The sequence below is a fragment of the Coregonus lavaretus genome (genome assembly GCF_964263955.1).
Source record: "Coregonus lavaretus genome assembly, contig: HAP1_SCAFFOLD_550, whole genome shotgun sequence".
Classification (NCBI taxonomy): domain Eukaryota; kingdom Metazoa; phylum Chordata; class Actinopteri; order Salmoniformes; family Salmonidae; genus Coregonus; species Coregonus lavaretus.
In genome coordinates, this window is record NW_028162133.1 from 50,469 (window position 1) to 74,692 (window position 24,224).

The window sequence follows — 24,224 nt, forward strand, 5'->3', positions numbered from 1 at the left end:
TCCATCATTTGGTGTTTTGTTGCTGGTGGTGGAGAAAAAAAACGCAGTCTCAGGTTCCCCTCCGGAACCTTCCTAAGTGTTCAATTGAGTTGAGATCAGGTGATAGACCCACAAACACGGTGCGCGGGTCAGCTGTTTGTTTACCCGCAACTGCTAATAACCCCATCCGTAACCACCAGACTATGTGATAAAGTGAAAATCTGGGGAGGCCCGCACCGGCCTAACGCGCTAAAATAGAAAATTAGTTTTTCCCAGTTGGGCTTGGATGATCCTGATAAAGATACCACCTCTACGGAAGTCCCCAACTGCGCGTTCACATTCTCTCAAGATGCTGAAAGAAGTCACATTTCTCCACTCCTGTTCCCAAGTCAAAATGTACATTTGGTGTGTTATTTTTACTGAAAGCAATGCAGGAGTAATTCTGCAGGAGTTACTATTAAGGCTAGGTTATAGACCTACAGTTAGGGTCCGGATTTCAGTTTCCATTTAACCCAACTGAACAGTGGGCTACAGTTCCCTTGACGTGCCACAGGCCTATTTGAAGTCCCCGTCTTGTGACTGTCGAATTTGTATAGCGCCTCACAATCATCACACATAACATAGCCGGCACTGCTATCATCCTCTTTTACCACTTCACCAAATCTTTCCCAAACATTAGACTACTGTTCTGGCCTTCCCTTCTATTAAATTTCAAATCTCCATTTCGCAGCTTTTCTCTATTTGAATTAACCTTTGACATGATCCTTTTTGCCCTCAGCGGATCAACGTTCACTTTTTCTGCCCCTTCCCAAAAGCGTTTGGCGATTGGTGTGTAGGCGATTGGTGTGTTAAAAGTTAGGCCCTAAAGCTTACGCACTAAACGCCAGACAGCCTAAAAATAATGAAAGAAAAACCTCAATGTAGCCTGTAGATATAAATTGCACAAGAATGATACTTTTATGTCACGACTTCCGCCGAGGCTGCCCCCCCCCTTCCTGGTTCGGGCAGGCTTCGGCGTTCGTCGTCACCGGAGTACTAGCTACTGCCGATCCCATTCTCATCACTCCACTTGTCATGTCTTGTCAATCACACACACACAAACACCTGGTGCTCATTCCCCTAATTAGTATGTGTATAAGTGTTCCCTCTGTTCCCCTTGTCTTTGTGAGTGATTGTTTGTTGTGAGAGCGTGTAGCTCGGTTGAGCTACTCTTCACTGTGTTATTGCCAAGGTGGGTGTTTTCCCTTGTAATAGTTACGTTTTGACGCTTGGGGCGTTTGATTTATGTAAACGGAATAAACTCTGGACTTCTGTGTTTTACCTCCGGCGCCTGACTCCTTTATTCACACCTCGTCACAATTTATGGATTGTTTTTAAAACGTATTGTTTTCTCTTTATTCAACCCATCTGCCCGCCACCCAATATTTCATGACCCTTAACCCAACCACCCCACGGATATAACCGCGGGGACAGCGGGTTGTGAGTCACTAACACACCCTTTAAAACCCCCTGTGCTCCTTTTGGGATCCTTCAAAAGTCACTGAGATCTCTTCTAGCCACGGTAGCCAAAATGATTATACATGACCCTAAGCATGATTAAATATTAACCGCTTAATTAACTCAGGAACCACACCTGTGTGGAAGCGCCTGCTTTCAATATACTTTGTATCCCTCATTTACTCAAGTGGTTCCTCACGTTAAAGACAAAAACGCCTGTAAAGATCCCAGATTGCACATTTAAACATCAGTAACAAAACACCATAAAACATCCCAGCTTCAGTCAGACGGACAGGCCGACTCTTTGGGTTGAGTTAATCCAGTCCAGGACAAGCTAAACTAAGCTAAGCCTGAGGGATCCTCGCATGCTAGTGCACATCCATCCATTCATTCAAAGCTGTTTGGGACAGCATATGGAAAAAGGGGAAAATGCTTAATAAACTTCCAAGAACCACATGATGCCTAAAGGCGACAGTGAGGTCAGGATTGGTATGCGCCTTTGTCAAATCAAAGTTTATTTGTTGCATTCACAGATTAGCAGATGTTAAAGCAGGTGAAGTGAAATGCTTGTGTTTCAAGCTCCAGCTGTTTAACAGTACAATACTATCTAAGAAAGTTGAAGAGGGCACGACAACGCCTTTTCCCCCTCAGGAGACTGAAATGATTTGGCATGGGTCCCCAGATCCTCAAAAAGTTCTACAGCTACGCCATCGAGAGCATCCTGACCGATTGCATCACCGCCTGGTATGGCAACTGCTTGGCATCCGACCGTAAGGCGCTACAGAGGGTAGTGCGTACGGCCCAGTATATCACTGGGGCCAAGCTTCCTGCCATCCAGGACCTACAGTGAGGGAAAAAAGTATTTGATCCCCTGCTGATTTTGTACATTTGCCCACTGACAAAGACATGATCAGTCTATAATTTTAATGGTAGGTTTATTTGAACAGTGAGAGACAGAATAACAACAACAAAAATCCAGAAAAACGCATGTCAAAAATGTTATAAATTGATTTGCATTTTAATGAGGGAAATAAGTATTTGACCCCTCTGCAAAACATGACTTAGTACTTGGTGGCAAAACCCTTGTTGGCAATCACAGAGGTCAGACGTTTCTTGTAGTAGGCCACCAGGTTTGCACACATCTCAGGAGGGATTTTGTCCCACTCCTCTTTGCAGACCTTCTCCAAGTCATTAAGGTTTCGAGGCTGACGTTTGGCAACTCGAACCTTCAGCTCCCTCCACAGATTTTCTATGGGATTAAGGTCTGGAGACTGGCTAAGCCACTCCAGGACCATAATGTGCTTCTTCTTGAGCCACTCCTTTGTTGCCTTGGCCGTGTGTTTTGGGTCATTGTCATGCTGGAATACCCATCCACAACCCATTTTATATGCCCTGGCTGAGGGAAGGAGGTTCTCACCCAAGATGACGGTACATGGTCCCGTCCATTGTCCCTTTGATGCGGTGAAGTTGTCCTGTCCCCTTAGCAGAAAAATACCCCCAAAGCATAATGTTTCCACCTCCATGTTTGACGGTGGGGATGGTGTTCTTGGGGTCATAGGCAGCATTCCTCCTCCTCCAAACACGGCGAGTTGAGTTGATGCCAAAGAGCTCAATTTTGGTCTCATCTGACCACAACACTTTCACCCAGTTCTCCTCTGAATCATTCAGATGTTCATTGGCAAACTTCAGACGGCCCTGTATATGTGCTTTCTTGAGCAGGGGGACCTTGCGGGCGCTGCAGGATTTCAGTCCTTCACGGCGTAGTGTGTTACCAATTGTTTTCTTGGTGACTATGGTCCCAGCTGCCTTGAGATCATTGACAAGATCCTCCCGTGTAGTTCTGGGCTGATTCCTCACCGTTCTCATGATCATTGCAACTCCACGAGGTGAGATCTTGCATGGAGCCCCAGGCAGAGGGAGATTGACAGTTATTGTGTTTCTTCCATTTGTGAATAATCGCACCAACTGTTGTCACCTTCTCACCAAGCTGCTTTGCGATGGTCTTGTAGCCCATTCCAGCCTTGTGTAGGTCTACAATCTTGTTCCTGACATCCTTGGAGAGCTCTTTGGTCTTGGCCATGGTGGAGAGTTTGGAATCTGATTGATTGATTGCTTCTGTGGACAGGTGTCTTTTATACAGGTAACAAGCTGAGATTAGGAGCACTCCCTTTAAGAGTGTGCTCCTAATCTCAGCTCGTTACCTGTATAAAAGACACCTGGGAGCCAGAAATCTTTGATTGAGAGGGGGTCAAATACTTATTTCCCTCATTAAAATGCAAATCAATTTATAACATTTTTGACATGTATTTTTCTGGATTTTGTTGTTGTTATTCTGTCTCTCACTGTTCAAATAAACCTACCATTAAAATTATAGACTGATAATTTCTTTGTCAGTGGGCAAACGTACAAAATCAGCAGGGGATCAAATACTTTTTTCCCTCTCTGTATATACAATTAATCAAATGGCCACCCTGACTATTTGCATTGACCCCCTCCCTTCCTTTGGTTTTACACTGCTGCTACTCGCTGTCTATTATCTATGAATAGTCACTTTACCCCTGCCTACCTATGTACAAATTACCTCAACTAACCTTTTGGGGGGGGCTTTAGTTCATTTAGTAAATGAAAACTGCATTGTTGGTTAAGGGCTTGTAAGTTGTAAGTAAGCATTTCATGGTAAGGTCTACACCTGTTGTATTCTGAGAATGTGACAAATAACATTTGATTTGATTTTTTAAACAGCACAATACTATCTAACAGTAAGATACTGTACACAAATACATATTTGTTTACTTATTAAGAAATAATCAGAAAAGGCAAATAAGGTCATTTATTTATTATATAATGTAACTGTAGCACAAGGTCAGTACCATCCGTTACAGCGAGCAGACATAACCCTTCTAGTATTTCTACAGTCTTGAGACCCAAGAGATGTTACAGCTTGCTGTTGCCACCTAGTGTGTAAACTGAGAACACCACCAAACTACGTTCAACGTCAACCACCCGAGTGTGATGGGTAGGACTGTGACGATTATGGAATTTTGGGTAACGAATGTCATGAAAACGACCACGGATTTCATAATTGTCATTTTTGTTGATACATGTTTAGAGATTGTATTGCATCTTTGGCTACGGCCTAACGAATACAACATAGCTCTGGTGACACCCCCATATTTAAAAAAAAATTGTTTGACTACTTGGAACTTTTGGAAATGAAGCTTTTCCTCCAGACCGTTCTGTTCTGCTCGTAAAATCATTACCAATTTTACCCTTTTCATGTCAACATTTTAAACTGCTATTAGGTCAACTATATATACTTGAAAATAAAGTTAAATCCCTCCTCAAATAAATGTATTGAGACGATTATGACAAATTTGTTGACGGTCATTGTCCATAATTGTCCGTTACAAGATTATAGGATAATGGTGCCACCAGCCCTGGTGATGAGATCAGACTAAGTCATTTTCACTGCGAGGAACGGCACTGCAACATCGCCCAATGATAGTACTGATTAAATGAAATACATTTACTGGAAGGAGCATGAAAAGTGAGCACTTAGAGGACGGAGCCAACTCCAGCAATGTGGATGGATTAGGTAGACATATATAAATGACAGAGAATAAACATGGGGAAGAACTAATGAGTTAGTAGAAGTTATGAATTGGGCCCTGTGTTTTGGACTATAATGTCACATGACCTAGATTATCCTGTATTTGAAGCTGTGTCCAGAAAAGAGAAATCCACCTAAAACGAAATATAGTTGTCTGAGGACGGAGCTGGACCATCTGACATAAGAAAAAAAGGGGACGGATTGATGAAAAAGCTTTAAATAAAAAAAGGTCAAAATGCAGGTCATGTGACATGACTGCCCAAAACACAGGGGCCTAGTTCTGAAACAGGTGCAATGGATGGGCCCATGGTAAGACTGGACTACAAGTGAGTGAACTTACTTTTGGTTTCATGGATGGGGGCACCAGGGTTTGGGAAGGTGGCAGCAGCAAGCTGGAGAATGGGTGCAGTGCCAGAGTGATTGTCTGATGGTGAGAGGACAGGGGAATGGAGGGAGGGAGAGTTGGGGAGAGAGAGGGGGATGGAGGGAGGGAGAGTTGGGGAGAGAGAGGGGGATGGAGGGAGGGAGAGTTGGGGAGAGAGAGGGGGATGGAGGGAGGGAGAGTTGGGGAGAGAGGGGGATGGAGGGAGGGAGAGTTGGAGGGAGAGAGGGGGATGGAGGGAGGGAGAGTTGGAGAGAGAGAGGGGGATGGAGGGAGGGAGAGTTGGAGAGAGAGAGGGGGATGGAGGGAGGGAGAGTTGGAGGGAGAGAGGGGGATGGAGGGAGGGAGAGTTGGAGAGAGAGAGGGGGATGGAGGGAGGGAGAGTTGGGGAGAGAGAGGGGGATGGAGGGAGGGAGAGTTGGGGAGAGAGGGGGATGGAGGGAGGGAGAGTTGGGGAGAGAGAGGGGGAGGGAGGGAGGGAGAGTTGGAGAGAGAGGGGGATGGAGGGAGAGTTGGAGAGAGAGGGGGATGGAGGGAGGGAGGGAGAGTTGGAGAGAGAGGGGGATGGAGGGAGGGAGAGTTGGGGAGAGAGAGGGATGGAGGGAGGGAGGGAGGGAGAGTTGGGGAGAGAGAGGGATGGAGGGAGGGAGAGTTGGAGAGAGAGGGGGATGGAGGGAGGGAGAGTTGGAGAGAGAGGGGGATGGAGGGAGAGTTGGAGAGAGAGGGGGATGGAGGGAGGGAGGGAGAGTTGGAGAGAGAGGGGGATGGAGGGAGGGAGGGAGAGTTGGAGAGAGAGGGGGATGGAGGGAGGGAGGGAGAGTTGGAGAGAGAGGGGGATGGAGGGAGGGAGGGAGAGTTGGAGAGAGAGGGGGATGGATGGAGGGAGGGAGAGTTGGAGAGAGAGGGGGATGGAGGGAGGGAGAGTTGGAGAGAGGGGGATGGAGGGAGGGAGAGTTGGAGAGAGAGAGCAACAGAGGTGATTAAGGGTTGGGTAAATGGCTGGTGTTGGATGGTACCATTAAACACATTGAAGCAAGCAACCACAAGACAGTAGAGGGCTGAACAGCCACAACAACGTGTAATAGGAGGACACAGCCACTAGATGGCCACAGTGTACATACACCCTCTTACACAGACGCATGTAAACACCACTGAGTAAAAGGCATGGTCAAACCGACATCTGCATTGGCCGTGCAGCGTTTAGGGTGATACGGCCTCTGCAGAAGTCAGCGCATTCATACTTCTTGTGCTTTGCGGAGCAGCACAGAGCTGTTGAGCAGAGGAAGTTGTCAAGGAAGTGAGTTTGCGTTTATACAGGACCTCCCACACCCACCTACTGTCAACCAATCATGTCAATGAGGAGCTATACGGAGCACTCCGCATTGTTACAACATTTGGGAGGCGCACGCCGATGCGGCACGGAGCTCGATCTGGCCTCTGCATGCCTCCAGAGGCTACGTACTTGCGCCTCACTCTCCATAAGGAGCCTCAGACCACGTTTTCGGATCAAGCATAAATTGGCTTTTAAAAACGGTAATCACAATGAATGGAAATGGTTGGTGGCATGAACGGAATGAAACTGAAAAAACAATGTTGATATACAGTGGATTCGGAAAGTATTCAGACCCCTTGAAGTTTTCCACATTTTGTTACGTACAGCCTTATTCTAAAATTGATTAAAATAAAAAAAATCCCTCAATCTACCACCAACACCCTGGATCAGCTCTCTCTACCACCAACACCCTGGATCAGCTCTCTCTGGCACCCTGGAACAGCTCTCTCTACCACCGACACCCTGGATCAGCTCTCACTACCACCTACACCCTGGATCAGCTCTCTCTGGCACCCTGGATCAGCTCTCACTACCACCGACACCCTGGATCAGCTCTCTCTACCACCAACACCCTGGATCAGCTCTCACTACCACCGACACCCTGGATCAGCTCTCTCTGGCACCGACACCCTGGATCAGCTCTCTCTACCACCAACACCCTGGATCAGCTCTCTCTGGCACCAACACCCTGGATCAGCTCCTCTACCACCAACACCCTGGATCAGCTCTCTCTGGCACCCTGGATCAGCTCTCTCTACCACCGGCACCCTGGATCAGCTCTAACTGGCACCCTGGATCAGCTCTCTGGCACCAACATCCTGGATCAGCTCTCTCTACCACCGACACCCTGGATCAGCTCTCTCTACCACCGACACCCTGGATCAGCTCTCTCTACCACCGACACCCTGGATCAGCTCTCTACCACCGACACCCTGGATCAGCTCTCTGGCACCCTGGATCAGCTCTTTCTACCACCAACACCCTGGATCAGCTCTCTCTGGCACCAACACCCTGGATCAGCTCTTTCTACCACCGACACCCTGGATCAGCTCTCTCTGGCACCGACACCCTGGATCAGCTCTCTCTGGCACCGACACCCTGGATCAGCTCTCTCTGGCACCGACACCCTGGATCAGCTCTCTCTGGCACCGACACCCTGGATCAGCTCTCTCTGGCACCGACACCCTGGATCAGCTCTCTCTGGCACCCTGGATCAGCTCTCTCTACCACCAACACCCAGGATCAGCTCTCTACCACCAACACCCAGGATCAGCTCTTTCTGGCACCAACACCCTGGATCAGCTCTCTCTGGCACCAACACCCTGGATCAGCTCTCTCTGGCACCAACACCCTGGATCAGCTCTCTCTGGCACCGACACCCTGGATCAGCTCTCTCTACCACCGACACCCTGGATCAGCTCTCTACCACCGACACCCTGGATCAGCTCTTTACCACCGACACCCTGGATCAGCTCTCTCTACCACCGACACCCTGGATCAGCTCTCTACCACCGACACCCTGGATCAGCTCTCTGGCACCCTGGATCAGCTCTCTCTACCACAGACACCCTGGATCAGCTCTCTCTACCACAGACACCCTGGATCAGCTCTCTCTACCACAGACACCCTGGATCAGCTCTCTCTACCACAGACACCCTGGATCAGCTCTCTCTACCACCGACACCCTGGATCAGCTCTCTACCACCGACACCCTGGATCAGCTCTCTGGCACCCTGGATCAGCTCTCTGGCACCAACACCATGGATCAGCTCTCTCTGGCACCAACACCATGGATCAGCTCTCTCTGGCACCAACACCCTGGATCAGCTCTCTCTACCACCGACACCCTGGATCAGCTCTTTACCACCGACACCCTGGATCAGCTCTCTGGCACCCTGGATCAGCTCTTTCTACCACCAACACCCTGGATCAGCTCTCTCTGGCACCAACACCCTGGATCAGCTCTCTCTGGCACCAGCACCCTGGATCAGCTCTCTCTGGCACCAGCACCCTGGATCAGCTCTCTCTGGCACCAGCACCCTGGATCAGCTCTCTCTGGCACCGACACCCTGGATTAGCTCTCTCTACCACCGACACCCTGGATCAGCTCTCTACCACAGACACCCTGGATCAGCTCTCTGGCACCCTGGATCAGCTCTTTCTACCACCAACACCCTGGATCAGCTCTCTCTGGCACCAACACCCTGGATCAGCTCTCTCTGGCACCAACACCCTGGATCAGCTCTCTGGCACCAACACCCTGGATCAGCTCTCTCTGGCACCAACACCCTGGATCAGCTCTCTCTGGCACCAGCACCCTGGATCAGCTCTCTCTGGCACCAGCACCCTGGATCAGCTCTCTCTGTATTTGAGGGGCTATCCCTTTCCAAAACTAATGATGAGTACTAAACCGAACGGACAGTGCTTAGCTTTACTAGGCTACTACTACTGCTACTACTACTGCTACTGCTACTGCTACTGCTACTGCTACTACCACTACTATAGCTTAGACCCCAACCGCTTCACATTATCAAACAAGACCACGTGATGTCAGGCAGGGCAAGACTCCTACTGCTCCCATCTCAGACATCTGAAAGAGACAGTTGAGGTGACAGAACAGAGAGCTGCTCTCGCATCAACGACACTTTGACACAGGGGGGGCAGGTATCAAATGGAACCCTACTCCCTACAGCCCCTGGTCAAAAGTAGTGCACTGAATAGGGTGCCATTTGGGACAAACATACAGATATAACCCTCTCAACAGAGACAGGCCCTTGTCTGCCACAAGAATCCGGTCTTGTTTCTCACAACCTTCTGACTCCAGTTTAGCTAATTAGATGATTTCCATCACAGACATGATGGTGTTTGAAGGAGGAATGCAGTTCTGGTGACAGTAGAGTAGAGCAGGCAGTAGGGATGAGAAACAGGAGGCATCCCTAATGGCATCCTATTCCCTATATACATTCAGAAAGTATTCAGACCCCTTGACTTTTTCCACAGTTACGTTAGCCTTATTTTAAAATTGATTAAATTGTATTTTTTCCCCCTCATCAATCTACACACAATACCCCATAATGACGAAGCAAAAACAGGTTTAGACATTATTAAAAATAAAAAACTGAAATATTACATTTACATAAGTATTCAGACCCTTTGCTCAGTACTTTGTTGAAGCGCCTTTGGCAGCGATTACAGCCTCAAGTCTTCTTGGGTATGACGCTACAAGCTTGGCACACCTGTATTTGGGGAGTTTCTCCCATTCTTCTCTGCAGATCCTCTCAAGCGCTGTCAGGTTGAATGGGGAGTGTTGCTGCACAGCTATTTTCAGGTCTCTCCAGAGATGTTCGATCGGGTTCAAGTCCGGACTCTGGCTGGGCCATTCAAGGACAATCAGAGACTGTTGTCTTGGCTGTGTGCTTAGGGTCATTATCCTGTTGGAAGGTGAACCGTCGCCCCAGTCTGAGGTCCTGAGCGCTCTGGCGCAGGTTTTCATCAAGGATCTCTCTGTACTTTGCGCCGTTCACCTTTCCCTCGATCCTGACTAGTCTCCCAGTCCCTGCTGCTGAAAAACATCCCCACAGCATGATACTGCCACCACCATGCTTCACCGAAACGATGGTGCTAGGTTTCCTCCAAATGTGACGCTTGGCATTCAGGCCAAAGTGTTCAATGTTGGTTTCATCAGACCGGAGAATCTTGTTTCTCATGGTCTGAGAGTCTTTAGGTGCCTTTTTGCAAACTCCAAGTGGGCTGTCATGTGCCTTTTACTGAGTGGCTTCCGTCTGGCCACTCTACCATAAAGGCCTGATTGGTGGAGTGCTGCAGAGATGGTTGTCCTTCTGGAAGGTTCTCCCATCTCCACAGATGAACTCTAGAGCTCTGTCAGAGTGACCATCGGGTTCTTGGTCACCTCCCTGACCAAGGCCCTTTTCCCCCGATTGCTCAGTTTGGCCGGGCGCCCTGCTCTAGGAAGAGTCTTGGTGATTCCAAACTCCTTCCATTTAAGAATGATGGAGGCCACTGTGTTCTTGGGGACCTTCAATGCTGCAGAAATGTTTTGGTACCCTTCCCCAGATCTGTGCCTCGACACAATCCTGTCTCGGAGCTCTACGGAGAATTCCTTCGACCTCATGGCTTGGTTTTTGCTCTGACATGCACTGTCAACTGTGGGACCTTATATAGACAGGTGTGTGCCTTTCCAAATCATGTCCAATCAATTGAATTTACCACAGGTGGACTCCAATCAAGTTGTAGAAACATTTCAAGGATGATCAATAGAAACAGGATGCACCTGAGCTCAATTTCAAGTCTCATAGCAAAGGGTCTGAATACTTATGTAAATAAGGTTTCTGTTTTTTATTTTGTATAAATTTGCAAACATTTCTATAAAATCTGTTTTCACTTTGTCATTATGGGGTATTGTGTGTAGAAGTATGATATTTTTATTTAATCCATTTTAGAAGAAGGCTGTAATGTGGAAAAGGGGAAGGGGTCTGAATACTTCCTGAATGCACTGTAGTGCACTACTTTTCACCAGGGTGCACATCAAGACAGACGGACGGACGTGTGACTGTGACCCATTTAAGTTGATCATGTTGTGAAATGGAAGTTGTTTTCTGTTTGTGCGCAAACATATATAGAATATATTTGTTGTCTTTAGGGGGAAGGTGTTACAGGCTTTGGTTTTTCCATTTATATTTCGAGGTTGGACGTTAGCAAGTTGGGCGCACCGATTGGTGTTAGTCAGTATGTGTCACACCTGTGCTGGCTTGTCATCTCATTAGTCAGGTGTTTAAGAGTGGCTGGCCCAGGTGCTCCAGCTGTCTTGAGAGATGTGGAGGGTTAACGCCTTTAGTTGGCTCTATTTGATTTCAAGAAAAACATTAAGAATACCTGCTCTTTCCATGACATAGACTGACCAGGTGAATCCAGGTGAAAGCTATGATCCCTTATTGATGTCACCTGTTAAATCCACTTCAAATCAGTGTAGATGAAGGGGAGGAGACAGGTTAAATAAGGATTTTTAAGCATTGAGACAATTGAGACATGAATTGTGTACAGTACAAGCCAGAGAATGCCAAGAGTGTGCAAAGCTGTCATCAAGGCAAAGGGTGGCTATTTGAAGAATCTCAAATATAAAATAGATTTTGATTTGTTTAACACCTTTTTGGTTACTACATGATTCCATATGTGTTATTTCATAGGTTTGATGTTTTCACTATGTAGAATGTAGAAAATAGTAAAAATAAAGAAAAACCCTTGAATGAGTAGATGTGTCCAAACTTTTGACCAGTAGTGTGTATGTGTGCCAAGACAAAATATTGAAGTGCCTTTGATCGGGGTATCGTAGTAGGTGCCAGGCACAACGGTTTGAGTGTGTCAAGAACTGCAACGCTCCCGGGTTTTTCCACGCTCAACAGTTTCCAGTGTGTACCAAGAATGGTCCACCACCAAAAGGACATCCAGCCAACTTGACACTACTGTGGGAAAGTATTGGAGTCAACATGGGCCAGCATCCCTGTGGAACGCTTTCGACACCTTGTAGAGTCCATGCCCCGACGAATTGAGGCTGTTCTGAGGGCAAAAGGGGGTGCAACTCAATATTAGGACAGTGTTTCTAATGTTTTGTACATTCAGTGTAGATCCACATCCCACACAAGCATAGTTCCTACAGATAATATAGACATATACCATATAGATCCTATTAAATTACTACAGGGGCTATTTCTTATAAACCCTCAGTTTCAGAATGGCCTTGAATTTAATTCCTCTATTGATCGCTACATACACTGAACAAAAATATAAAACGCATCATGCAACAATTTCAGTTACAGTTCATATAAGGAAAATCTGTCAATTGAAATAAATTCATTAGGCCCTAATCTATGGATTTCACATGACTGGGCAGGGGCGCAGCCATGGGTGGGCAATCAGAATTAGTTTTTGCCCCCACAAAAGGGCTTTATTATAGACAGAAATACTCCTCAGTTTCATCAGCTGTCTGGGTGGCTGGTCTCAGACGATCCCGCAGGTGAAGAAGCCGGATGTGGAGGTCCTGGGCTGGCGTGGTTACTCGTGGTCTGCGGTTGTGAGGCCGGATGGACGTACTGCCAAATTCTCTAAAACGACGTTGGAGGCAGCTTATGGTAGTGAAATTAACATTACATTCTCTGGCAACAGCTCTGGTGGACATTCCTGCAGTCAGCATGCCAAACTGCACGCTCCCTCAAAACATCTGTGGCATTGTATTGTGTGACAGAACTGCACATTTTAGAGTGGCCTTTTATTGTCCCCAGCACAAGGTGCACCTGTGTAATGATCATGCTGTTTAATCAGCTTCTTGATATGCCACACCTGTCAGGTGGATGGTTTATCTTGGCAAAGGAGAAATGCTCACTAACAGGGATGTAAACACATTCGTGCACAAAATTTGAGAGAAATAAGCTTTTTGTACGTCTGGAAAATTTCTGGGAACTTTTATTTCAGCTCATGAAACATGGGACTAACACTTTACATGTTGCGTTTATATTTTTGATCAGTGTATATTCAGTCTGAGACTGCCATCCTAGAAGTAATTTGTGCGACTTAAAAATTAGGGACGTTGTACAAAATTGACCAACGATTGGATGGTCTCTAACAAATCAGAGTATCAAAAGTTGAGAACGTCATCATCATGGAGGCCAACTCTGGCCCAGCCCATCCGTTTCTGGGTCCAATCAGAACGGTCAGAATGTGTTTGCGTTCTAGAAATCGCCGGGGAGGGAAGCAAACCCAGACTCATCGTGGGGAAGAAATGTCAGTTGGCCAGAGCGATGTGGATGGCTAGCCAGGCAAGGAAATTGCAGCCATATTGGTCAGGGACAAATCCAAACCAGTCTAATTGGAATGAATAGCATTAGAGGCAGAATCCTGTGATATATCAGAAATCGTGTAAACGAATTGTAACCTAAAATATTGTCTTATAATTATAAATACAGTTTATATTGGTTTCATACAAATGTTCTGTATAAATAGCCTCTAGAATATTTGTAAAACAGACAGCTGTGAGTGCTATTATATGATACAATATCAGTACTTGTTGCATTTACAACTTGTCTAAGTCCTATCAACTGATTTCAGCCAGTGTATTGCTGTGGATTGACTGCATTGTTTGAATGTAATGTTGACATATTGGCAGTTAATTTGAAAAATGTATATAAAATAATTCCTCTAAAACTAGCTAGCTAGCTAACAAACATACAGATACATTCTTCAAATTCATTATTTTTCACAGCACTGGCAATCCATGGTTGACCAACTCCCTGACCAAAATGGCTGACCTTTATCCCATCATGAGAAGGTTCATGTCCATTCTAGTATTCTAACTCCATGATTCTAATCTTATCATGGTGCCGGCATCAGAAGGTGTGTGTGTATTCAACAAGGACACAGATCCTATCGTTAAAGTAAAGAATGTTTGTGACCATCAGTCCATGGCATAAGAAAATACCAAAGTAATGCAAGTAAGTGTCAAAAGAGACAGGATTTAGCAATGCCACACAGCACACAGACGCTGAGGACTCACTGCAAACAACTGGCTGGACCAGGACATTGTCAGAACCTGTTAGTTACGGCACCTTGGAAGTTGAATATGATAAGATGTTCTTGGATAAGCTTGCTGTTATTTTCTGTGTGAGTGTAGATGGGGGTGTAGAGTCGTCGAAGTGTCTTACTGTTTCTTGTGTGTGCTTGTATGTGTGTGTGTGTGTGTGTGTGCGTTTGCGTGTGTGTGTGTTTGCGCGTGTGTTTGCGCGTGTGTGTGTGTGTTTGCGCGTGTGTGTGTGTTTGCGCGTGTGTGTGTTTGCGTGTGTGTGTGTGTGTGTTTGCGTGTGTGTGTGTGTTTGCGTGTGTGTGTGTGTGTTTGCGTGTGTGTGTGTTTGCGTGTGTGTGTGTGTTTGCGTGCGCGCGTTTGCATGTGTCTTACTGGTGACAGGGGTGGCGTTGTTAGGTGTGTCAGCTCTCAGGTACTGGGTAGTCTGGGTGGACGGCTGGGACAGGCCCTGGGAACTACCGCTGTCCGAGACACTGGAACACAGAGGAGGAGAGGAGAGAGGGGATGAGAACCGTACTCAGGAAGGAGGAGAGGAGAGAGGGGATGAGAACCGTACTCAGGAAGGAGGAGAGGAGAGAGGGGATGAGAACCGTACTCAGGAAGGAGGAGAGGAGAGAGGGGATGAGAACCGTACTCAGGAAGGAGGGGAGGAGAGAGGGGATGAGAACCGTACTCAGGAACGAGGAAGAAAGCAACTTCACAACACACGTCTCTAACATCATTATATAAAGTCATTTTTCAGTTAAAAAACACCTGCTCTGCTCCTATTGGCCACCTGGCCAGGCACCCTATGACATCGTCCTGGGGCAGCCTGTTCTGTCCTGCTAGGTCTCAAACCAGACTTTAACAGAGAGAGAACCCATCACTGCTGTACAACACGCCACTAAGAAATCCTGTTTAGCATCTTCCCATTTAGAATACCAGGAGGGTCTGTCTGTTCACATCCTCACCAACAGCAGACTGATTCAATCAAACCAACCCTAATAAACAGCATTAAAGCAACTCGATTTATCTCAAATATTGAATTAGATAGATTCCTGGCTGGCTGTGGGAGTATGTGAGAATTTATTCAAGAGCGAGAGAAACGGATGATTCATATCAACAATGGCCTGAGATAACACTGAGACTGACTGATATGAACCTACCAAGATGGAATCGGTGGTAGAAATCTATAAAAAGTAGTGAACCTGAAAATCCTGTTGTTGGAAATCTAATTCAGACCACATCCATACTTGTGAGTAGGAATGGTGATCTAGGATCAGGTCATCCTGTCATCTACATTATGACTGATCAGCACTGAGAAGCCTTGTTAATGTGGGTCCTTCCGATAACTGAAATAATACAGATGAATATCCTCTTTATAACCATTGTGCAGGTTTCAACTTGTTCTAACCCATCTAAAGCACATATCTATGGAGATATTAAAAGCTGTGCTGGCTTATGATGCACTGTGTGTAGACATCAATATGCTACTGCAGTAGAGACAATGGCATAGGAAACAGCTAACATAGTAAATATAACAAAATAAAACGTATTCATTAGCGCACATCCTAGCAAAACGTAGCAAAGCGTTTTGCAACAGAAACCGAAAATGACTGTTTCTTATTGGACAAGTTAAGGTAGTCCCTCACTGTTTTTGAGTTAGTTTTCTTACATTTGATGCTTAAATGAACACAACCCTGGGTAAATGCAGTGAGGCACAGGCCTAACCAGGGCTGTGGTTCCACTGGTGTGTGTGTGTGTGTAGTGTGTGTGTGTAGTGTGTGTGTGTGTGTCGTGTGTGTGTGTGTCGTGTGTGTGTGTGTGTGTGTAGTGTGTAGTGTGCTGGTTCTCATGACTTAGATTTCCTCCAATTAGGTTTGGCTGGATTGTTAAATAAAGACTGGCCTGGGTGTTGTCAGGAGTGTGTGTGTGTGTGTGTGTGTGTGTGTGTCAGGGTTTCCGGTGCCAGACAACGTGACCGGGAAGATTTTTTATTTATGGACCATTTGAGAAATTTACCAGACCGTATGCATCGGGGGGGTGACCCATTCGGGCGTCCACCCACGGTCATCTTAACAGAACATGCAACTCAAGTAACGAAGCAGTTTTGCGTGAAAACACCATTCTAAACGGCGCACCTGATGCGAGCGGTTCAACGGCTGACAGATGAAAATCTCCATTAAAAAAACTTAGAAAGAAAGAGGAGGAATCTAAAGATGCAACAACTAGGATGGGATGCTAATATGACTGGGATTGTTCCTTTGGCTTCTGGACAGCGAATGAAAGTTGATATGAAAACCAATAGAACAGGAGAGAAATGCCGGTTTCCATTGCATAGATGAAGTCTTTATAAAACAATTGCCTCCACGTTTCAATGGTCGGATTTTGGCCACATTTTGAAGCAAGTTAAAGACAATTAATATGAAGTAAAGAATGAAGTATCAGTTTTCAAAAAGCAAAAAGCCTCCAGCTCACATTGCAAAGTGGTGGGTAACGCGCTAAGCCTTGAATGGCTTCAATTAGGCTGGCAGTCGAGAAAAATAAATAAATAGTAGCTCTTTTTAAATCTAGGCCATCAAAACAGTTAAACACACAATTGCATTTAGAATAATAATAATTTCACTCCAGCAGCAACGAACTGCGGAGCTGGCAGCTGGAGCTCTAGTGCAGAGGTGATATTCAGATCAAAATAGGCTCTGTATGCTGTGCGCATGTGATAATAATAATAATAATAATAATAATAATAATAATAATAATAATATTAAGCCACTTAGCAGACGCTTTTATCCAAAGCGACATACAGTCATGCGTGCATACATTTGTGTGTATGGGTGGTTAATAAGATACATGTTGACTAACGACAACACGTGCCAATTTCATGCCACAGAATTATGCAAATTAACCTACACACACACACACACACACACCAATAAGCTTGACGGTCAAATGTATTTCCATCGACTTATTTCCATCAATTGATAAAAAGCATTATTTTGCAATGGGATTGTTTTTTTGTTTTTTCGCCCAGTCAATTTGGCCGGCAACAATCTTACTTATCGGCTTTTCATTTATTGAATTACGGGCTAAAGGAAACCCTGGTGTGTGTGTGTTCAGTCACCAAATACAGTGCCCTCTGTAATTATTGTGACAGTGATGCATTTTTTTCTTATTTTGGCTCTATACTCCCAATAGTTTGGATTTTAAAATCAAACAATGACTGTGAGGTTAAAGTGCAGACTGTCAGCTTTAATTCGTGGGTATTTTCATCCATATCAGGTGAACCGTTTAGAAATTACAGCACTTTTTGTACATAGTACCCCCCCCCCCACACACACACATTTTAGAGGACCAAACGTATTGGGACAAATTAACTTGTATGTGTATTCAAGTAGTAACAAGTATTTGGTTCCGTATTCGTAGCACGCAATGACTACATCACGCTCGTGACTCTACACATTTGTTGGATGTATTTGCTGTTTGTTTTGGTTGCGTTTCAGATTATTTTGTGCCCAATAGAAGTGAAATTGTAAATAATGTCCTGTGTCATTTTGGAGTCACTTTTATTGTAAATAACAACAAAAGAAAAGTTCTCACCATTACAATAACGGGGGGGTAGGATATTTGTGCATCTGACTTTCTCACTCATCATTATTCACGGTTATCCGTAATCATGGTAGCATCCACATTCATTTAGAAGCTTATTGGAACAAATACTTCACTTTTTACTACACCTATGTGAATTTGTCCCAATACTTTTGGTCTCCTGAAAATGGGAGGACTATGTTTGATTTCAAATCCAAACTTTCAAAGTATAGAGCCAAAATAAAACATTTGACGGAGGGCACTGTAAACGGAGATCAGTTGAAGTGAGAAGGTTAGGGGAACACAGGATGAATGGACGCACCCCAGTCTAAAAAAGGGACAGCACGCTGTGTGAGAATTCAATTCCATACAACTTTATTGATCCTCCTTAGGGTCCCCAGGTACTGACCTGTCATCCAGTTCTACTCTCTTCATGCTGTGTAAATGCATAACAGCCAGGACGATGGCTACCAGGAAGATGACAGCACAGCAGACCCCAACACTGATATAGAAGACTCTGGTAGAGGTGGTAGGGATGGATACTCCATCTGGAGGAGAGAGAGAGTCAGAGGTCAGAAAGAGACAGACAGCACAACACTGATATAGAAGACTCTGGTAGAGGTGGTAGGGATGGATACTCCATCTGGAGGAGAGAGAGAGTCAGAGGTCAGAAAGAGACAGACAGCACTGATATAGAAGACTCTGGTAGAGGTGGTAGGGATGGATACTCCATCTGGAGGAGAGAGAGGGTCAGAGGTCAGAAAGAGAGACAGCACAACACTGATAGAGAACACCCTGGTAGAGGTGGTAGGGATGGATACTCCATCTGGAGGAGAGAGAGAGTCAGAGGTCAGAAAGAGAGACAGACAGCACTGATATAGAACACCCTGGTAGAGGTGGTAGGGATGGATACTCCATCTGGAGGAGAGAGAGAGTCAGAGGTCAGAAAGAGACAGACAGACAGCACTGATATAGAAGACTCTGGTAGAGGTGGTAGGGATGGATACTCCATCTGGAGGAGAGAGAGGGTCAGAGGTCAGAAAGAGACAGACAGCACAACACTGATAGAGAACACCCTGGTAGAGGTGGTAGGGATGGATACTCCATCTGGAGGAGAGAGAGAGTCAGAGGTCAGAAAGAGACAGACAGCACTGATATAGAAGACTCTGGTAGAGGTGGTAGGGATGGATACTCCATCTGGAGGAGAGAGAGGGTCAGAGGTCAGAAAGAGAGACAGCACAACACTGATAGAGAACACCCTGGTAGAGGTGGTAGGGATGGATACTCCATCTGGAGGAGAGAGAGAGTCAGAGGTCAGAAAGAGACAGACAGACAGCACTGATATAGAAGACTCTGGTAGAGGTGGTAGGGATGGATACTCCATCTGGAGGAGAGAGAGGGTCAGAGGTCAGAAAGAGACAGACAGCACAACACTGATAGAGAACACCCTGGTAGAGGTGGTAGGGATGGATACTCCATCTGGAGGAGAGAGAGAGTCAGAGGTCAGAAAGAGACAGACAGCACAACACTGATATAGAAGACTCTGGTAGAGGTGGTAGGGATGGATACTCCATCTGGAGGAGAGAGAGGGTCAGAGGTCAGAAAGAGACAGACAGACAGCACTGATATAGAAGACTCTGGTAGAGGTGGTAGGGATGGATACTCCATCTGGAGGAGAGAGAGGGTCAGAGGTCAGAAAGAGACAGACAGACAGCACTGATATAGAAGACTCTGGTAGAGGTGGTAGGGATGGATACTCCATCTGGAGGAGAGAGAGAGTCAGAGGTCAGAAAGAGACAGACAGACAGCACTGATAGAGAACACCCTGGTAGAGGTGGTAGGGATGGATACTCCATCTGGAGGAGAGAGAGGGTCAGAGGTCAGAAAGAGACAGACAGCACAACACTGATATAGAACGCCCTGGTAGAGGTGGTAGGGATGGATACTCCATCTGGAGGAGAGGATCCAAGGTCAACAGACTGGTCAAATAAAGGTAACTGCCAAAGTAAAGGAACCACTTGAGTAAATGAGGGATACAAAGTATATTGAAAGCAGGTGCTTCCACACAGGTGTGGTTCCTGAGTTAATTAAGCGGTTAACATCCCATCATCCTTAGGGTCATTTATAATTATGTTTGCTACCATGGCTAGAAGAGATCTCAGTGACTTTGAAAGAGGGATCTCAAAAGTAGCACAGGGGGGTTTAAAGGGTGTCAAATCAATTCATCAAATAAAATTGTATTTGTCGCGTACACAGATTAGCAGATGTTAAAGCAGGTGAAGTGAAATGCTTGTGTTTCTAGCTCCAGCAGTGCAGTAAATGTTTAAAAAGTACAATACTATACACAAATAATCATAAAAAAGGGGGGGGGGGGGGGGGGGGGGCATCAGAGAGAGTTTGAAAAGGACAAACACATCTCCCTCTAGGTCTAGTATCATACTCTTGTTACACGGCCTTGCTGTGGCAGAGTCTATAGCAGATGACTGGAGAGGTGGAGGAGTGGGGGGGGGGGGGTTATTGCACTGCATGGCTGTATACATCCTACAGCAGACGTGTGGTCTTAAAAAGAGGATTCCTGTAGAACTAACGATGAAGGAAATGATCACCAAGAGCCATTTGCCTTTAGAACAGAACTGTCAGATTCTTACGAGAGGCTCCTACAGGGTTTGAGCTAAAAAGAGTTTTACAATTCATTGTGTTCCATATTTAACTCCGTAGTTGTGTACTGCTACTTAGTCTGAGCAGAGTCTGTCCACTGTAACATCCTAGTCTAGGTGGGCAAAAGGACTTTACTAGAGGGTGTATGGAGCTGCTTTAGGGGACAGGATATATGATGTATGATATATGGAGCTGCTTTAGAGGACAGGATATATGATGTATGATATATGGAGCTGCTTTAGGGGACAGGATATATGATGTATGTCTATATGGAGCTGCTTTAGGGGACAGGATATATGATGTATGATATATGGAGCTGCTTTAGGGGACAGGATATATGATGTATGTCTATATGGAGCTGCTTTAGGGGACAGGATATATGATGTATGATATATGGAGCTGCTTTAGAGGACAGGATATATGATGTATGATATATGGAGCTGGTTTAGGGGACAGGATATATGATGTATGATATATGGAGCTGCTTTAGGGGACAGGATATATGATGTATGTCTATATGGAGCTGCTTTAGGGGACAGGATATATGATGTATGATATATGGAGCTGCTTTAGAGGACAGGATATATGATGTATGTCTATATGGAGCTGCTTTAGGGGACAGGATATATGATGTATGATATATGGAGCTGCTTTAGGGGACAGGATATATGATGTATGTCTATATGGAGCTGCTTTAGGGGACAGGATATATGATGTATGATATATTGACCTACTTACTCTCTGGTCTCTGAATGGTCTTGTTGTTGGAGACCGGAGGAATCTTGGGATCAGAATGCATTCCTGTTAGAGATACACAGGAGGAGGAAGAAGAAAGAGTTAGGACAGGAAACAGTAAAACATTAACGGATAGATAAGGATGGCGAGGTAACACAGGAGGTCTGCCAGACAAGGCTGTAGCCACACTGATTGACACAAACTAAGCATGTACCAAGATGTGATACAACTTGGAAATAGCCAGCTGCTTAACAGTCCTGGACAGACAGACACCATTTTACAACATGGTATATTGGGCAGAGGGAGAGAGAGAGGGGCATACAAACACCATCCTCCTCAGGTGGCTGATTTGATTCATGTGCTTAAAAATAAGCCGTCCGGGCAGATTTATTAGATTTATTGTCAGTTTCCTCTAAGCAAGCAAATGACAAGTAGGCTGTGGGCCATTACAAGAGCGTGTGCGTGTAATTATCTAGTGGGGTTTAAAAATAGTAGCAGCAGAGCTTAAGACAAAACACCCTTTCCCTCAACATAACCCTCACATCAACTCAGCACTGCTATAGCTGCCTGAGGGAGAACCATACCAAGGTGCTGACACACACCCCTACCTCATTAAAGAGGAGAGGAACTGGGCCTCAAAACACACACACTGCACCCAAACACAGGACTAACACTGATAGTAGGGCTGTGATAGTCATGGAGTTCTGGGTTGTGGTTATTTGTCAGGAAAAAAAATGTCCCCGGTCACCGTTATAACAGTTTGAATGGCAAAATGAAGGAGCACCATTTTCTCCTCTCATCTCTGTCTGCTGCGCAGCTTCCAGGAGCAGCAATACAGGGCTTCCAGGAGCAGCAGTACAGGGCCTCCAGGAGCAGCAGTACAGGGCTTCCAAGAGCAGCAGTACAGGGCTTCCAGGAGCAGCAATACAGGGCTTCCAGGAGCAGCGGTACAGGGCTTCCAGGAGCAGCGGTACAGGGCTTCCAGGAGCAGCAGTACAGGGCTTCCAGGAGAAGCAATACAGGGCTTCCAGGAGCAGCAATACAGGGCTTCCAGGAGCAGCAATACAGGGCTTCCAGGAGCAGCAATACAGGGCTTCCAGGAGCAGCAATACAGGGCTTCCAGGAGCAGCAATACAGGGCTTCCAGGAGCAGCAATACAGGGCTTCCAGGAGCAGCAATACAGGGCTTCCAGGAGCAGCAATACAGGGCTTCCAGGAGCAGCAATACAGGGCTTCCAGGAGCAGCAGTACAGGGCCTCCAGGAGCAGCAGTACAGGGCTTCCAAGAGCAGCAGTACAGGGCTTCCAGGAGCAGCAATACAGGGCTTCCAGGAGCAGCGGTACAGGGCTTCCAGGAGCAGCGGTACAGGGCTTCCAGGAGCAGCAGTACAGGGCTTCCAGGAGAAGCAATACAGGGCTTCCAGGAGCAGCAATACAGGGCTTCCAGGAGCAGCAATACAGGGCTTCCAGGAGCAGCAATACAGGGCTTCCAGGAGCAGCAATACAGGGCTTCCAGGAGCAGCAATACAGGGCTTCCAGGAGCAGCAATACAGGGCTTCCAGGAGCAGCAATACAGGGCTTCCAGGAGCAGCAATACAGGGCTTCCAGGAGCAGCAATACAGGACTTGACATTCACTTTTTTAGCCACTTGTCCTTTGGACAAGTAGGACAGATTTTTTACTTGTCCAAATGCTCAAGTCATTTATCCCCCCCAACACAATTTGTACATAATTGTATGATGCAAGGAACCACATTAGAAAATAAAATGTGTATTTACCATAGAGAATCAGAAAAGACATGTAGGCTACTCTCTGCATAATCAAGCCTGTCTCAAAATACAACACTGCCCCTTTAAGGCTCTCTTGAAGGATGGTTGGCCACCCTTGGTAGCCTATAAAATATTGCAACATCACAATTACAACCAAATACTTTGTCTTCATAAAATAATTACCTCCAGGGCTCAACATTAAGGTTGTCCCTGGCACAATAAAAATCATGTCTATGGTTGAAAACAGACTCTGGGACATTTCCGGGACAATAGATCCAAAATGCATACAACCACTGCACATAAACATTTGATAAAAAGCAATGAGGCTGATGCAACAGATCAGACCGTTTAGCGTAAAGTGTCAGGAAAGTCGTCTGAAGTCGGTACCGTCAATGTGCCAACTTCTGATTGGTAGCGTCAGAAAGGGGAGATTCTCACGAACACGATGGTGTTCCCCGTTTTTGCTTTAGGACCTCCACAAGTGTCACGGGACTCGTCTGAAGGTAACCTGTCCTTTTTGCCATTTATGAATGTGTTATTCAATGCGTTTCAATTGGCCACAGTAGTAAAGGCCAAAATCTATATTTTATCAAATCCTTTTTTTTTTTTTATACCTAAAGGGGTCCTAAAATTCAAAATCAAATAGCTAAATGATCCATAGTATGACCATCTTAAAACAATTCCATCTGTCAGCTTGGCACCCACCCCCTCCCAACATGTTTATTTTTTATTTTTTTAAAGTCATTTAGCAGACGCTCTTATCCAGAGCGACTTACAGTTAGTGAGTGCATACATGTTTTTTTTAAAATGTTTTTATTTTTTTATACTGGCCCCCCCGTGGGAAACGAACCCACAACCCTGGCATTGCAAACGCCATGCTCTACCAACTGAGCTAATAACATCTTAAGACTAAATAATGAAATAGTTTCAAAACGCAGACCGCCTCCGCTCAGATTCAAGGTGGGTGATGTGCAACAGGCAATGTCCTTCACTCTCCGGTCTTGTGACCATTTGATCTGAATGAACCGTGCCTCGAGTAGCCTATGTCGACTATGTCAAGCCTTTAGATGTTAAATTATCCTTCATTATATTTGTCAAACATGACTGGT

The 24,224-nt window shown here is 45.8% G+C and overlaps 1 protein-coding gene across 3 annotated transcripts in view; it reads right to left on the reverse strand.

Annotated features, from left to right (window-relative positions):
- Nucleotides 1-24,224, reverse strand: part of LOC311116507 (tyrosine-protein kinase RYK-like) — a 97,235-nt gene that overhangs the window by 38,596 nt on the left and 34,415 nt on the right. For 2 of the 3 annotated variants that reach the window (XM_084191595.1, XM_084191594.1), the window contains exons 5-8: nucleotides 21,353-21,415; nucleotides 18,366-18,504; nucleotides 14,765-14,865; nucleotides 5,427-5,510 (exon numbers count right to left, since the gene is read on the reverse strand). In XM_084191595.1, coding sequence (XP_084047721.1) covers nucleotides 5,427-5,510; nucleotides 14,765-14,865; nucleotides 18,366-18,504; nucleotides 21,353-21,415 — 387 coding nt within the window. The remainder of the gene's footprint in view (nucleotides 1-5,426; nucleotides 5,511-14,764; nucleotides 14,866-18,365; nucleotides 18,505-21,352; nucleotides 21,416-24,224) is intronic. The other variant, XM_084191596.1, reaches the window with a different exon arrangement.